This window comes from Rhinichthys klamathensis, unplaced genomic scaffold, assembly GCF_029890125.1.
Source record: "Rhinichthys klamathensis goyatoka isolate OS25496 unplaced genomic scaffold, OSU_Roscu_1.1 h1tg000011l_1, whole genome shotgun sequence".
NCBI classification, from domain to species: Eukaryota; Metazoa; Chordata; class Actinopteri; order Cypriniformes; family Leuciscidae; genus Rhinichthys; species Rhinichthys klamathensis.
Window position 1 is genome coordinate 3635303 of NW_026606564.1, and position 13096 is coordinate 3648398.

General features: G+C 46.1%; 1 protein-coding gene across 2 annotated transcripts in view; it reads left to right on the forward strand.

Moving 5' to 3' along the window:
- The first annotated feature begins 479 nt into the window (after positions 1-479).
- usp33 (ubiquitin specific peptidase 33) overlaps positions 480-13096 on the forward strand; it is a 57571-nt gene continuing 44954 nt past the window's right edge. For both annotated transcript variants that reach the window (XM_056264162.1, XM_056264169.1), the window contains exons 1-2: positions 480-709; positions 12912-12999. In XM_056264162.1, the coding sequence (XP_056120137.1) occupies positions 12916-12999 (84 nt within the window). In that variant the 5' untranslated portion in view covers positions 480-709; positions 12912-12915. The remainder of the gene's footprint in view (positions 710-12911; positions 13000-13096) is intronic.

A 13096-nucleotide genomic window follows, 5' to 3' on the forward strand; every position in this document is an offset into this window, starting at 1 on the left:
AATAAAACTAAATCAATAAAAAATTAGAAAAGCAGTGTAGAATAATAAAATATACAAATAATAATAATACAATATTATTAAACTAACTATATAAATTACAATAAATTGAATAAAATAAAGTAAACGTGAAATAAATAAATAAATAAATGATAAACTAATACATTTGATAAAAAATAAATATATTAATAAAATACATCTAAGTCACATCTACAGTGTGATTAGAAAAAAACCCGCAATGATGTAATAGTAACATAAACTGAATAGTTCTCACATTTAAAATTCTTAAACAATTAAAATAATAAAATTTTAGGATGGATAGATTGAAAAGCCCTGCAGGTGTAGTTCTCTCTGTGTCCGCACCGGGGCGTCTGGGCTGGGACAGTCCTCACAGATCCCGGGCTCAACGCGCTTCTGCTGCGAGTGAGTCGCTCCGCTCGTCCACACTAGGCGGCGTTCACTCTCTCACACTCTCATCCGCGCAACCGGAAGGAGCTGTTTGAATGTGTCATACCATGTAGCTCCAGTCTGAAGTTAAACAGCCCGATGATGCCAGGCGTTTGAAAACCTGCTTTCTGCAAACGGAAGAATACTACAGATAATGTAGCTGACACACGCCGAAAGACCGCCATCTTTCAACCGCCTCTCTCTCCATCAGCAGATCAGAAGCGACAATCGATCCATATTTAAACCATCGTCCATTTCCCTAGAGGTGAGCTAACGTTACTATTATATCAGATCTGAAATATGGCGTATTTAAAGCTTTCCATCCAGCTGAGTGAATATTAACCTGCGCATTGACTGTGTGCAGTGTCAACTGTGATATGAGCTGTCAGATGATGTGACTTTAGCTTTAGCCCGTCGCATTCACACGCCTTCTGCCTGCCCTTCATTCACATTAAACGCCTCATTCAGTGACAGTCTGCAGGGACTTCAGCTGTTCTTGTGGTTGGAACTATAGAAAGATTTGTAATTGTTGGAAAAACTGCGTTGAAGTATGTGCGTGACAGCAGGCAGCTAGTTGCTAACTAGCCTAGCGAATATTCTGGCTAATGCTGACGCGTTACTGGAGTGACGTCACACACACACACAGCTGAGGCCCGTTACTGTACATTAATATACTGTACTGTACTGTACTGGACTACATTTAAGCCCTCCTAGTGTGCAACTGTTTGTTACATTTATGATGTATTTTATTGCATTCTTTAATATTTGGAACATATAATTAATAAAAAACTGCACATTAATATACGTGACTTACTGTACATTAATGCACAATGCTATGTATGTGAGTATACTGAACAGGATGATAATTATAACGATGCTGATCATATTCGGTGGTGTCATCTAAAATATTGAAAACCCCTGATTTAATAAAGGTTTAGCTTTCTATAAACTCACTAACCTCCTTCAGTTCCCTTGGGAACGCCAGTTTGGGAAATCCAGCCATATAAAATGGAGCAGTGCTAATTAACACATATGCACTAATTGTCTTGTGCTTACGGTATATTTTCAGAGGAGTTAATGATATTTTCTAGGTATCTCATCTGACAGTGTGGCCTTATTGAAACTGTTCTTTTAGCATCCATATCTTAGTATTCTTGCCTTTTCTGCTAAACTGGTTAGTCAGTAGATATTTAAAGATACAATTTTATGATCTTATTTTTGCTTTCGGTTTATATAAGTTTAAAATATGATGAGGTTGTATAGTATAGTATGTGCACAGGCCATAAAGACTGTACATGCTTGTATGCATTGGGCTACAGGTTATAGATTGAGTACTGAAGGCTCAGATAACGTTTTTTTAATTTTTTTTAGTGTCGTAGTGTAGATTTATGGCAGAAGACATGAAAGTGTTTTACTACCCTTGTGAAACATGTATTTTGATGCGTTGACTTGCATACTAAAGCACATCTAAAGTACTTGATTATAATTTTGAACTGTAGTGCGTTGTTCAATGTTACCTTTAAAGTTAATATTTTGTAATGTACTAAATTGCAGCTTATTCATAATGTGGCTACATACTATATGTAAATACACTACAAATTCACAAATGTCAATAGAAATGACATTACATTTTAATTTTGCACAGTTGTTTGTCAGTACATTCAGCAGTACACAATAACCATATTTCAAAGACAATAGAATTATGAAATCACATTAAAAATGTACTGAAGTCTTACTTGACAAAGTTCAACTATTTGCATTTAATATCAATTTAAACTAGAGCACATTTCCTGTTAATTGCAATCCCATGCAAATACGTTTCAGAAAACATTGCATTTGTTTTACACCAGCGTTCTTGTAAAGTGCATTATTTCCATATATAAGTGTACTCTTTTTGAAAGTGTAATTTTTCACAAAGGTACACTTCATAAACATGTTCTTGTTCCATGCTATGCAAATTGGCAAGAGGTTATTCCATCGTTCATGAAATAACAGATATCTTTGACGTGCTATTGATATTCACTCAGCGCAGTCCTGGTCTAACTCGCTTCTGGCGTAATACTTAGGCTTTACTACCCAAGTGTGTGTAATAAAGTGTGTTCATTTAGTCCGCTTGGCCAATATGGCGTCCGTCCAGTGTGTTTAACCCTGATACAGATGTCTCTGTTGTGTAAAGTGACAGATCGTATGTGCAGAGAATGCACAAAACCTCATTACTTTTTACCTGTGGTTTTATTCTGTTAAAGAACTAAACGTTTATTGAAGACCTTATTGAAAAAAAAAAGGGGTTTGTGTTACAGTTGTGTTGGAAAATGAAGAAAACAGTTACTTGTCAGTAGGACATTTTTATTTTTGGTGAACTTTCTGTTGTAAGACTATATAAAATGTTTTAATTTTAGTGTTTTAAACAGTAGGCCTATTTGTTTAATTCTTGCTAATTTCCTGACCAGTGATTTGTGATTAAAATTAAGAAGACCATTAAAAGACCACTTAATATTTTTCCAATTTTGGCTTGGCCCATTTTTCTATGCCCATTTGTTTTGTTTTTCTCTATGGTTTCTGGGTCATTTTGTGATGTGATGTTGCTGTTTTCACCAGGTTGTAACATGCGTCTCCTTTGACCACATGTGTTCATGTTTCGAGGGGATGCTCTCTGATTTCATTTGAGACACACCAGGATGCCTTAGGCTGTGTCCGAAATCTCCACTCAAACCACTACTCCCTAACCCCTATGTAGGGGGTAGGGAGTAGAGCACTATATAGTGAGCTCACCAGCATAATAGAAACACCACTTTCGGACACTACTCGATCGTCTCTCGGCGCCGTTGATTAAACGCGCCATCATCTGTCAGCTGGTGCCGAGCCAGCTCTGGGCTAAATAGATTTTTTTTATTATAAATAAATACATTACATTATATTGAGCTTATTTCTCCAAAATTGTAAAATTAAAAGTAATTTCTGGCCGTTTCTGTTATAATTCGTTTCTCCACACATGATTATAACTTATAAACATAAATAAAATTAATACACATATTTCATATATTTTCATTTTCGCGCCACACCGTTTTCTCTTGCCTGTCGACATTAGGAAAAAAAAACAGATCTACGTTATCAAATATCTTGCTCATAATACTCTTAATAAAACAGCTTTTAGACTCTGTGGAGATGCCACTCAATATTTATCTTTTTTGTTTGTTTGTTCTCGTGATTCAGAAGATTTTGCGGATTAGCAAAAGAAACAGGATTTCTAGACACAGAAAACGACGTGCTGTTCTTGCTACGCTAGCGAGTTGTCGTCAAATTGTAAGTTAAAGATGAAGATGATGCTGATAGGTCTTTTACGATCAGCGCAATGCATGATGTTATGTAGGGCTTGGGTTAGTGACCATCGGTTGTACACTACTTTTCAAAATGCATTCTGGGATACATTGAGTGGACTATATAGGGTATAATAATCATCACTATAAATTCGGACAGCACTACAAAATGGCGAGCTCACTATATAGTCCACTATATAGTGAGTAGTGGGAGATTTCGGACACAGCATTAGTGTTACAGTTGTGTTGGAAAATGAACAAAACAATTACTTTTGTCAGTAGCCTAGGACATTTTTATTTTTGGTGAACTTTCTGTTGTAAGAAGACTAGGGCTGGGCAAAAAAATCGATTTTTCGATTAATCGTTTTTTAAAATGTGGTCGATTCAAAATCGATTCTCAACGGCCACGAATCGATTTTTTCCATATTCAGGGCTCGCGGTGCTGCATCTTCTCACTCTGCACAAGGCAAGCGTCAAGCGCTGCAGGCGTCGATACACACTCGTGTTTAGGAGTCGGGACATGATTCACTTGCACAATCGGGCCAGCATTGCATCGTAACTAACGTTTATTATTTTCACGCCTTTTTAAAGGGGTCATATAATGCCATTTTTGTACAAGCTAATATGATTCTTTAGGGTCTAAATTAAAAGTTTGTAATATACTTTAATTAAAAATTCTCATTAGTATTGTAAGAAAACACTTATTTTACCTGGTCAAAAAGAGCTCTGTTTTCAGCACGCCGTTTCAGTGCATATGACTTTAAATGATAATGAGCTTTGCTCACCCCGCCTCTCTGTTCTGTGCGTACACCATTTGTAACACAATAACCATAACGCGTTGTTCATTATAAACGTGGGATTATGAATTATATTGAGAATGTCGTACATAGAAAACATGCCGTAATGTACCCTGTGTGTAAACCTTAGACTCATTCATCGTGAAGCGTGCAAGCGATTTGCAAAGATATAAATATTAATATAAAGTTTAATAAAACGTTACACTCACTTCAGTTGTTCTAGAGGTTCAGCAGGAACACGAATATCTGGTACCGATCCTTTATTCAGGAGCAGCTTCTTAGCAAAACCAGCTTTATACTGATCCTCGTTGTCGTTTATAAAGCAGTCTGGTGAGAAATGATTTGCGCAAACATGAAAGCATTGACGTTGCTCGTGGGGAATATTCCCTTCGAAAACAAACTCAGCCACTGCGTCTTCAGCGGTTCGGATTTGGGAACATTAAAATGACTGCTGTGTTCGTTATTACACCCAAGAACAGAACACCAATCGCTTAGACGCCATTCTGCTCATAGACAGTGCTCCAGCATATCAACAATGACCGCGCCGGTCTGCGCAGACTATGATTGACAGCTGGCTCACGAGCGAGGGCGGGTCTGTGTTGAAACGCTCCTGTCAATCAACAATCGCGGGAGGGGCGTCCGACCGTGTGACGTCACAGGCTCGAACGGCTCGATTTGAGGCAGGGGAAAACATATAAGGAGATTAAAACAAAAACACTGGATGGATTTTTATCATTATATGATGGTTGTGCACAGGCACTGCCAACACACATTTCAGTACAACCAACTTGAAAAAGTGCATGTACCATTATATGACCCCTTTAAAGTTTTACCAGTTTAAACATTCAAGCAATTTTAAACTATCCTTAGACTATATAAAATGTTTTAATTTTAGTGTTTTAATGGGTTAGTTCGCCCATTTAAGACATGAAGTTGTATGCAATCCTTACCAGCACTATAGTGCATACACACTGACCCACTCTGTTGTCACCTCCCTGGTCAGAGTTCTGGCCGCTGGAAGTTTTTCAATGAAGTACTCCCATTTATTTTCCGGGGCCACAAAACTGTGCGTTTTTACGTGAAAAAATGATTTGCGTTTCAAAGCTTGATTAATTTACCACACAAAAACGCCGGTCAAAATTCATACCTCAGTTTTAATCTGCACTATTTTCTATCCATTTCTATCAATCCCCGCTGCTGTCAACGTCAACAGTGCGCAGGTTCCGATCAGCTGTTGATAGCGCGACTCGCTGACATGTCTGACTGCGAAACTTCTGATGATGAAACCAATTTTAGCACAACGACAATGTTATTGATTGCAGCACAAAACTACTCGGTTACTATCGTAACCTCAGTTCCCTGAGAGAGGGAACGAGTATTGCGTAGCTATACGCAGTGGGGAAACTCCTTTTCCTCGATTTACTGAAACCTATATGTAAAACGCATTTGCAGCTGCACAGCTAGCACACTGAGCGTCTGGCACGCTCATAGGCTGTGCTGCCGCAACTGCACAACCAATGGCGCGGGCCACTCTGACATGCAGCCAATGAGCTAGCTCAACGTCAGAGCCCGTCAAGGGGGTGTGGCTTAGCCTATAAAAGACCCCCGAATTCGCCATTATAGCAGGTTTATACGACTGAAGCGACAACTTCACCAGCTACTAAGTGCGGCCGGCTACGCAATACTCGTTCCCTCTCTCAGGGAACTGAGGTTACGATAGTAACCGAGTAGTTCCCTTTCGAACGGTCACTTCGTATTGCGTAGCTATACGCAGTGGGGACGCCCTGTAAAACGCCGCACCCTTAGTAACTGGTTGCACTGCAACTCAGGCCCCCTGAGCTAACAGAACAAGCCAGAACCCAATATATGAATATATATATATAACAGACCAGACACTGTCAGGCCTGAATAATATATAAGAGTCAGTAACAACCAACAGAATATACTAACAAACCCCGACACTGTCGGGATTATTAATACAATTCATAACCGGCCTAAGCGGGTTTTATATGTATGTGATTATGCACAGTAATTTTTTGTAGACAAGACCAGACAGCATCGAGTCTTAATCATACTGAAAGAACCTTCGCCTGCAGGGAAGGCACCTCCATATTATAGAACTTCATAAATGTGGAAGGCGAGGACCAGCCGGCCGCATCACAAATATCTTGAATGGGAAACCCAGATGACCAAGCCCATGACGAGGCCATGCCTCTAGTCGAATGGGCCCTGACACCTATAGGGCAAACCTGACCCACTGAAGTATAAGCCATAGAAATGGTATCCACTATCCATCTAGACAGTCTTTGCTTGGTAACTGGACCACCCTTAGATCGGCCACCAAAGCAGACAAACAGCTGTTCTGACTGTCTAAAAGACGCAGAACGCTCCAGATAGACTCTCAGCGCCCTGACAGGGCAGAGAGGATTAACCTCCCCATCCTCAGCAGAAGGGGGAAGGGCTAATAGCGTGATAACTTGCGCTCTAAACGGCGTTGAGAGCACCTTGGGTACGTAACCATGCCTGGGTTTGAGAATGACTCTGGAGTCATCCGCTCCAAACTCCAAACATGCCGGACTCACAGAAAGGGCCTGCAGATCTCCCACTCGCTTGATAGATGCCAATGCCAACAGGAGAGCAGTCTTAAGCGAGAGTGGTTTTAGATCCACCGACCGGAGCGGTTCAAAAGGCGGCCCCTTCAGGGCCCTGAGGACCGTGGAGAGGTCCCAGGGAGGTACTGATGGGGGCCTGGAGGGGTTAATTCTCCTAGCGCCCTTCAGAAATCTTACCACCAGGTCATTTCTTCCCAGTGATTGACCAGCCACCAACGCATGATGCGCTGCGATGGCTGCCACATAAACCTTGAGCGTGGACGGGGTGCGGCCCGCGTCCAGTAGCTCCTGCAGGAAGGAGAGTACCACCGATACCTCACATGACTCTGGGTCAACTCGATTTTTCGAGCACCAGCTGGAAAAACCCGACCACTTCAAAGCATAAAGACGCCTAGTAGACGGGGCCCTTGCTTCAGAGATAGTGCTTAAGACCTTGTCAGGAAGGCCCCCGGGTACCCGTTTAGGGGCCACACATGGAGGGCCCATAAATCGGGTCGGGGGTGCCATATCGTCCCTTTGGCCTGTGTGAGGAGGTCCCTCCTCATTGGAACGGGCCAGGGGACCGTGTCTGACAGCTGAACCAGCTCCGGAAACCATGGTCTGGATTTCCAGAGAGGAGCCACCAGAAGGACTGGGCATCCGCTCTCCCTGACCCGTTCGATGACTTGTGGGACCATCGAGATGGGGGGGAAAGCATAAAGGGGGCGGTTGGGCCAGGGATGGGCCAGCGCGTCCCTGTTCTTCGAGAAAAACACCCTGCAGTGGGTGTTGGCTCTCGAGGCGAAAAGGTCGATTTCGGCCTCGCCGAATCTCTCCCATATCAGACTGACCGTCTGAGGGTTCAGAGACCACTCGCTTAGGGGAGTGTTGCCCCGTGAGAGCATATCCGCGCCCAGATTTTGGACGCCCGGGATGTGTGCTGCTCTCAGGGAGCTCAGGTTGGCCTGTGCCCATAGGAGGAGGTCCCTCGCCATAGCATGCAGGTTGCCCGACCTGATGCCACCCTGGCGATTTATGTAGGCCACCACTGACATGTTGTCCGTACGGACCAGGACATGGTGACCCCTGAGGTTTAACAGAAATGCTTTCAGGGCCAAACCAACTGCTTTCATTTCCAGACAGTTGATATGTAAGCTCTGCTCCGTGCTCGACCAGAGGCCGGATGCAGGCTTGCCCTCGTGCAGCGCTCCCCAACCCAGGTTGGATGCGTCTGTAAAAACCACCTTCCTCCTGGAAACTATCCCCATGGTCACCCCCTTGCGGTACCAGTCCTGAGCCCGCCAGGGAATCAGTGTTCTTAAACACCCGTGATTCACCATAATGCGCAGGCTGCCTGACTGCCATGCATGGGTTGGCACACGGCGTTTCAGCCAGTGCTGCAGCGGGCGCATGCGCAGTAATCCCATGTGGAGTACTGATGATGCGGCTGCCATTAGACCAAGCAGTTTCTGAAACCTCTTCAGAGGCGCGCGCCCTGAATGCGGCTGCCAGTGTCTGCACAGAGAGCGCGCGCTCTTGAGTGAGCCGCGCTTTCATTGTCACCGAGTCTAAAACCGTGCCCAGAAAGACCACAGTCTGACTGGGGTTCAGTTCGCTTTTGGCAACATTGATTGTGAGACCCAGGCATTTTAAATGGCCGAGAATCAAATCCCTGTGAACTATTAGTTCGTCTCTCGACTGCGCTAGCACCAGCCAGTCGTCGAGATAATTCAGCACACGCACTCCCTGGCTTTTTAGTGGGGAGAGCGCTGCATCCATACATTTCGTGAATGTACGGGGTGCCAAACACAGACCGAACGGCAGAACGGTGTATTGATATGCCCTCCCCTCGAAGGCGAATCTCAAGAATGGCCTGTGACGAGGGTCGATCTGAATATGAAAGTATGCATCTTTCAGATCCATTGAAACAAACCAATCCCCCGGGCGAACTTGCGCGAGAATTTGTTTGAGTGTTAACATTCTGAAAGGCCGTCTCATGAGAGCCCTGTTCAAACGTCTCAGATCTAGTATGGGTCTGAGCCCGCCGTCTTTCTTTGGAATTAGAAAATAACGGCTGTAAAACCCCGAATACATTAGCGCGGGAGGGACTGACTCTATCGCTCCTTTTGCTAATAAATTCTGAACTTCGGTGCGAAGCGCGTGACCCACGCCGCTTCTCACCGATGTCTCGATAACCGCCTGGAATTTCGGGGGTCTGCGAGCGAATTGGAGCGAGTAGCCTCGCTTTATAGTGTTTATGACCCAACTCGACACACCAGGGATGGCTTGCCAGGCCATCGCCCGTGTGGCTAGGGCTTGACACACTGAATGGGGGGGACCGCCTAACATAAGGGGACCTGATACCCTTACACTGTGATTTGTGCACATACTGAGTGTTTGACTGATTATACAGGCTTTTGCCCGGGGGGATTTCAGTCTTACAACAGGGCGGGGGCCGCCTAGTGAAGGGGGACCGTGAACCCGTGTGTTGTGATTGTGAAACATACTCTTTTTGTGCTTTAGTTGGGTCGCCGTGAAAACGGCGTTTGTTTGCAAAGACGCGCTCACTGCTGCGGGCCTGTTTACAATAATAAAATCCCCAGCCGCCTGAACTGAACAGGGAGCTGTGGGAAGTTTTGCCGGTTTTTTCGAGGGTGGTCCGGCTAGCGCGAGACACGAGCCCTCTCTCTTTCCTCTCCGTGCTAGGACGACTTCGGAGGCACCTGGTCGGCCGCGGCGCTGGGTCGAGGGCCTTGACGCCTGGGGAGCGGGTAGCGCTTCGCGGGCCTTGGCTGGCGTTGGCTATCAGCCGCAGGGCGGGGCTGAGAGGCCTGTTTCACCGGCTTGGCTGGATGAGGCGAAGGCGGCGGCTTGGGCTTGCTGGTCGCGGAGCTCGAACGTTTCGGCAAGAAGTGTCGCATGGCCTGGGACGCTTTCTGTGCCTCTGTGTACCTCTCCGAGAATCCTTTCACCGCCGGGCCGAAGAGACCGGAGCTGGACACCGGGGCGTCGAGAAACCTCGTTCTGTCGGCGTCCTTAATCTCGGTGAGGTTAAGCCAAAGATGGCGCTCGAGCACGACCAAGCTCGCCATGTTTCTTCCGATGGCCTGTGCTGTAGCCTTAGTAGCACGCAGCGCTAAGTCTGTAGCACTCCTCAGGTCTCGAAAGGTCTCCGGGTCCGGGCCAGTCTCGTCCATGGACCGGAGGAGTTTGGCCTGGTAGACCTGCAACACGGCCATCGTGTGCAGGCCCGATGCAGCCTGACCGGAGGCGGAGTACGCGCGTCCAGCGAGGGCTGAGGTGTTTCGGCAGGGTTTGTTGGGATGAGCGGCTCTAGCTCGCCAGCTAGCTGCAGTGCTCGGGCAAAGATGAGCTGCCACGGCCTCTTCGAGGGGCGGCAAAGACTCATAACTCTTTTCCGCTGCGCCATCCACGGAGGAGAGCGTCGCGGAAACTGCAGATCCCACACGTGCTGAGTATGGAGCGCGCCAGGCCTTGGTTAGCTCCTCGTGGACCTCGGGGAAAAATGGCGCCGGTTTGTGACGCGGGGCCTGCTGGCGCCCCTCCAGAAACCATCCATCCAGCCGACTACGAGGCGGCTCCTCGGGCGAGGCCCACTCTAGCTCGAGGTCCGCGACGGCCTTCGTCAGGATCCGAAGCATTTCGGCGTCGGAGTTCGTCCTGGTCGCTAATCCACTGGCCACAGATTGAGAAGCGGAGACGGGGTCGAGAGAGCCCGGCCATTCGTCCTCAGAAGCGGCGATGGATATGCTGTCGTCGCGCTCGAGAGATCCGCCGAAGGAGACGAGGCCTGCCACGTGTGGGGGGGGGGGCGTTGGTCTCCTGTGAACAGGACCGGTGATGGCGTTTGAGTCGGAGAAAGTGAAGCACGCGGGGACGCGGCCGGCGTGCGTTCACAAATCTCCAAACCCTCCGGTTGCCGTTGGCTGCGACGCTTCTTCTTCCTCGGAATGGAAAGCGTGGTTGAAGCGGCCTCGCCGTCTCGAGAGAGAGCTAGACGATTGCGCAGCACGGAGATAGGCATGCAGTCGCAGGCCGCACATCCGCCGACAGAGAGTGCATTCTCCGCGTGGTCGACACCCAAGCAGGAAATGCAGCTCTCGTGTTGGTCTGCCTCGTGCAGACGGCCTCCGCACGTGGCGCAGGATGAACGAGGCATTCTGAAACAAACACAATAATAGAAAGGATATAGGATGTCGCCGGATAGCCACAGGTGAGACGGCGTCAGGAGACGACGGCGTGCAGGCGAAGTCTGCTGAAGAGAAGCTCGCTCAGGCTGAAAGGCTTGTTCGACGGCGAATTCACAGTAAAAAGCTCAGGGACATGTGTACTGTCGCTGAAGGAGTAAAATCTGCTATAATGGTGAATTCGGGGGTCTTTTATAGGCTAAGCCACACCCCCTTGACGGGCTCTGACGTTGAGCTAGCTCATTGGCTGCATGTCAGAGTCGCCCGCGCCATTGGTTGTGCAGTTGCGGCAGCACAGCCTATGAGCGTGCCAGACGCTCAGTGTGCTAGCTGTGCAGCTGCAAATGCGTTTTACATATAGGTTTCAGTAAATCGAGGAAAAGGAGTTTCCCCACTGCGTATAGCTACGCAATACGAAGTGACCGTTCGAAAGGGAACCTCAATTGTGTGTGTGTTCAATCAAATAGTTTTCTCAGCAAATTGTACCAATATCCCTATAGCTGTTTTTATATTAAACATCTTTTCACGTGTTTTATAATATAGTCTAAACATTAGCTTGTTTACCGTACAGTTTAGACATGGGATCATAAAGTTAGTAAATAGAGCTTACCCGTGGTACTGGTACAGCAAAACTCTTTAATTTTCCTTTTCCTCCTTGGTTGGGGATGTAATCGTCTTCGCTGAAGTGAGCACTACACACACGAAAATCCTTTATTCTGGATATTTTAGCTCCCGCAGAGTAGCCGATGGCAACCAGCCAAATCAACAACACGCGCTTGCACCCCCTGCTGGTGAGGTCGACTAACAACAGATGGAGATTATGCTCGGTAAGCTGTCTCAGTTATATTCGAAACAGGAAAACGATGGAATCTGAACTTTGATCCCGGCACATCGTTGTGGTCACAGCCACAGCCTGGGAATTTACAAGTTCGCACCATTGTTAATTTAATACTTTTTACGTCGTTGTCAATCGATTGTGTAAACACTATGGAACAGCTGATCGGAACGTGCGCACTGTTGACGTTGACAGCAGCGGCACTAACCGGGAGTACTTCATTGAAAAACTTCCAGCGGCCAGAACTCTGACCAGGGAGGTGACAACAGAGTGGGTCAGTGTGTATGCACTATAGTGCTGGTAAGGATTGCATACAACTTCATGTCTTAAATGGGCGAACTAACCCTTTAAACAGTATTTCCTGACCAGTGATTTGTGATTAAAATTAAGAAGACCATTAAAAGACCACTTAATATTTTTCCCATTTTGGCTTGGACCATTTTTCTATGCCCATTTGTTTTGATTTTTCTATGGTTGCTGGGCCATTTCTTGGTTGCTGTTTTCACCGGGTTGTAACATGCGTCTCCTTTGACCTCATGTGTTCAGGTTTCGAGGGGATGCTCTCTGATTTCATTGAGACAAACCAGGATGCCTTATTGTTTGCACTACAAATTCACTGTGTTTCTTACTATTTCTAATGTATTTTTAATAATCAAATCCCAGCTGATATTGAAATAACAGTTTACTGATGTGTTCATCTTTCTCTCTTTTTCCAAAAGAGTGATGTCTGGAGCGTCGAGCAATGACTGCCCTCACTTGGAGTGTGTGGGGGAGATCACCAAGGAAGAACTCATTCAGAAGTCTCACGTGAGTCAAACCAAGACCCAGTCGCAACCTTTATCGTATCATTGCTTCCGCTCATTTCTTGTTCCTCAAATGTATTGTGCATTATTGAGAAGGCAAT